Source organism: Micropterus dolomieu, linkage group LG23, assembly GCF_021292245.1.
Source record: "Micropterus dolomieu isolate WLL.071019.BEF.003 ecotype Adirondacks linkage group LG23, ASM2129224v1, whole genome shotgun sequence".
In the NCBI taxonomy this organism is placed as follows: domain Eukaryota; kingdom Metazoa; phylum Chordata; class Actinopteri; order Centrarchiformes; family Centrarchidae; genus Micropterus; species Micropterus dolomieu.
Window position 1 is genome coordinate 3,524,970 of NC_060172.1, and position 3,011 is coordinate 3,527,980.

The 3,011-nt window shown below is 50.3% G+C and overlaps 1 protein-coding gene across 1 annotated transcript in view; it reads left to right on the plus strand.

The window, feature by feature from the left end:
• Window positions 1-3,011, plus strand: part of stab2 (stabilin 2) — a 41,747-nt gene that overhangs the window by 14,793 nt on the left and 23,943 nt on the right. Inside the window, exons 20-25 of the mRNA XM_046039498.1 lie at window positions 266-364; window positions 445-640; window positions 731-826; window positions 920-977; window positions 1,060-1,133; window positions 2,616-2,737. Coding sequence (XP_045895454.1) covers window positions 266-364; window positions 445-640; window positions 731-826; window positions 920-977; window positions 1,060-1,133; window positions 2,616-2,737 — 645 coding nt within the window. The remainder of the gene's footprint in view (window positions 1-265; window positions 365-444; window positions 641-730; window positions 827-919; window positions 978-1,059; window positions 1,134-2,615; window positions 2,738-3,011) is intronic.

Sequence of the window (3,011 nt, forward strand, 5' to 3'; positions counted from 1 at the left end):
CCTAACAACTGAAAGGCTGGATTCTATAAATACCAGCTGCTGTCAGAAAAGCAAAAAGACAGATTGTTTTGGTTTATTTGGGAATTTGGATGTTGTGCTAGTGAAAAAATTCAAATGGTTTTTCATAGAAGCATCTCAAAAAACAGGAAATAACTAAAACAAAACTTTCAGTTTCACATGTGCGGATCCCGGCTCACGGAGTACTGCGCTGAACTGCAGCTCAGTGTTGTTTCTCATGTGATAGTAATCTTCCTGTTCTCTGCAGAAATCGACGAAGAGGAGGAAATGTATGCTCAGTCGGAAGTTTGAAGGAGAGCGCCTGCTGACCATCGGCTGCAAAGCCACCTGCCTCCAGAAGAACATCGTGCGTCTCTCCTGCTGTCAGAAACTAAAGTAAAACACGAGACAAAGACGACAATAACTAGCTAACTCTTCTGTTTCCAGGTGCGGAGGTGTTGTGGAGGGTTTTTCGGGGAGCACTGTGAGCCGTGTCCCGGGCCGAAGGGTCAGCCCTGCTTCGGGAACGGACTCTGCGTGGACGGGACCAACGGGACCGGACTCTGTCAGTGTAACAAAGGCTTCAATGGGACGGCCTGTGAGACCTGCCAGAGCGGGAAATATGGAGTCCACTGTGATCAGGGTAGGTCCACCTGAAACACCCGACACAGTAAACATTACCTCAAATACAAATCCGTCTGTTCCTTCCTCCCTCACGCTGATTTATTTTTAGAGTGCAGCTGTAAAAACGGCCGCTGTGACGAAGGGCTGAAAGGCGACGGGACGTGCGAGTGTGACGTTGGCTGGAGAGGAGTCTTCTGTGACGAAAGTATGCTCATAAGTTCACACTGATTCAGACCGCATCAGTATCCGGTCCAAAAAGTCCTAATGATACGAGAGAAAGGGTTTGTGTCTGTTGCAGAGATCGAGTCCAAAGCTGACGAGATGTGTGGTTCGGTGAAATGTCACACCAGTGCAAAGTAAGTCACCACAAACTGTTGGGGTGCTGCATCGCCCCCTTCAGGAGGTTTTACTTCCTGTTCTCTGCTTCATCTCTGACAGCTGCGTGACCAGACCGTCCGGCCCTCAGTGTCTCTGTGCTGCTGGATTTGAAGGAAACGGGACCTACTGTCAAGGTAACAACAATCAGTTGATGGTGGTGATGGTAATGATGATGGTGGTGGTGGTGATGGTGATGGTGATGATGGTGGTGATGGTGGTGATGGTGATGGTGGTGATGATGGTGGTGATGGTAATGATGGTGGTGGTGACGATGGTGGTGATGATGGTGGTGACGGTGGTGATGATGATGGTGGTGGTGATGGTGATGATGATGGTGGTGGTGGTGGTGATGGTGGAGGTGATGATGGTGGTGATGGTGGAGGTGGTGGAGGTGGTGATGATGGTGGTGATGATGGTGGAGGTGGTGATGATGATGGTGGTGATGGCGATGATGATGGTGGTGATGATGGTGGAGGTGGTGATGATGGTGGTGATGGTGAAGGTGATGATGGTGGTGGTGATGGTAGTGGTGGTGGTGATGATGGTGGAGGTGGTGGTGATGATGGTGGAGGTGGTGGTGGTGGTGGTGGTGGTGATGATGGTGATGATGGTGGTGATGATGATGGTGGTGATAATGGTGATGGTGGAGGTGATGGTGGTGGTGATGATGATGGTGGTGCTGGTGGTGATGATGGTGGAGGTGGTGATGGTGGTGATGGTGGTGGAGGTGGTGATGGTGGTGGTGATGATGATGGTAGTGATGGTGGTGCTGGTGATGGTGGTGGTGGTGGTGATGATGGTGGTGGAGGTGATGATGGTGGTGATGATGATGGTGGTGATGCTGGTGATGGTGGTGGTGATGATGATGGTGGTGATGATGGTGGTGATGATGGTGGTGGTGACGATGATGATGGTGATGATGGTGGTAGTGATGATGATGGTAGTGATGGTGGTGGTGATGATGGTGGTGGTGATGATGGTGGTGGTGATGATGATGGTGGTGATGATGATGGTAGTGATGATGGTGGTGGTGATGGTGGTGATGGTGGTGGTGGTAGTGATGATGGTGGTGATGCTGGTGATGGTGGAGGTGATGGTGGTGGTGATGATGATGGTAGTGGTGGAGGTGGTGGTGATTGTGGAGGTGGTGATGATGGTGGTGGTGATTGTGATGGTGACGATGATGATGGTGATGATGGTGGTAGTGATGATGATGGTGGTGGTGATGATGGTGGTGGTGATGATGGTGGTGATGATGATGGTAGTGATGGTGGTGGTGATGATGGTGGTGATGATGATGGTGGTGGTGATGATGGTGGTGGTGATGATGGTAGTGATGGTGGTGATGATGGTGGTGATGGTGATGGTGGTGGTGGTGGTAGTGATGATGGTGGTGGTGATGGTGGTGATGGTGGTGGTGGTGGTGGTGGTGGTGGTGATGATGGTGGTGGTGGTGATGATGGTGGTGGTGATAATGGTAGTGATGGTGGTGATGGTGATGATGGTGGTGATGGTGGTGGTGATGGAGGTGATGGTGATGATGGTGGTGGTGATGGAGGTGATGGTGATGATGGTGGTGATTGTGATGGTGACGATGACGATGGTGATGTTTGCAGCTAAAGACCCGTGTCTGGTGGATAATGGCGGCTGCAGTCTGTATGCGGTCTGTAAGAGGACCCGACCCGGCCGAAGAGACTGCGTCTGTAACAGCGGTTACTCTGGTGATGGAGTCGTGTGTGTCGGTAGGTTCACTGTTTTTATTATTCTTTTGTAATCTTTAAAGCATTTTTTCAATTTACTAGGTTCACGTGTTCAAACCCTGCTGAGTAACAACCCAGGAGTCCTTTGGTCTCATCCAGCCCAAGCTGGAACCTCAGGGTCTGAGAAATGAAGTCAATGCTGAAGTCCCTCAAACCAGCAGGGGGCGACTCCACCTGATTGTATAGAAGTCTCTGAGAAAATGTTTCTACTTGTCAGCTGATTTATTCCCTCAGTAAACACTTTCCTGATGA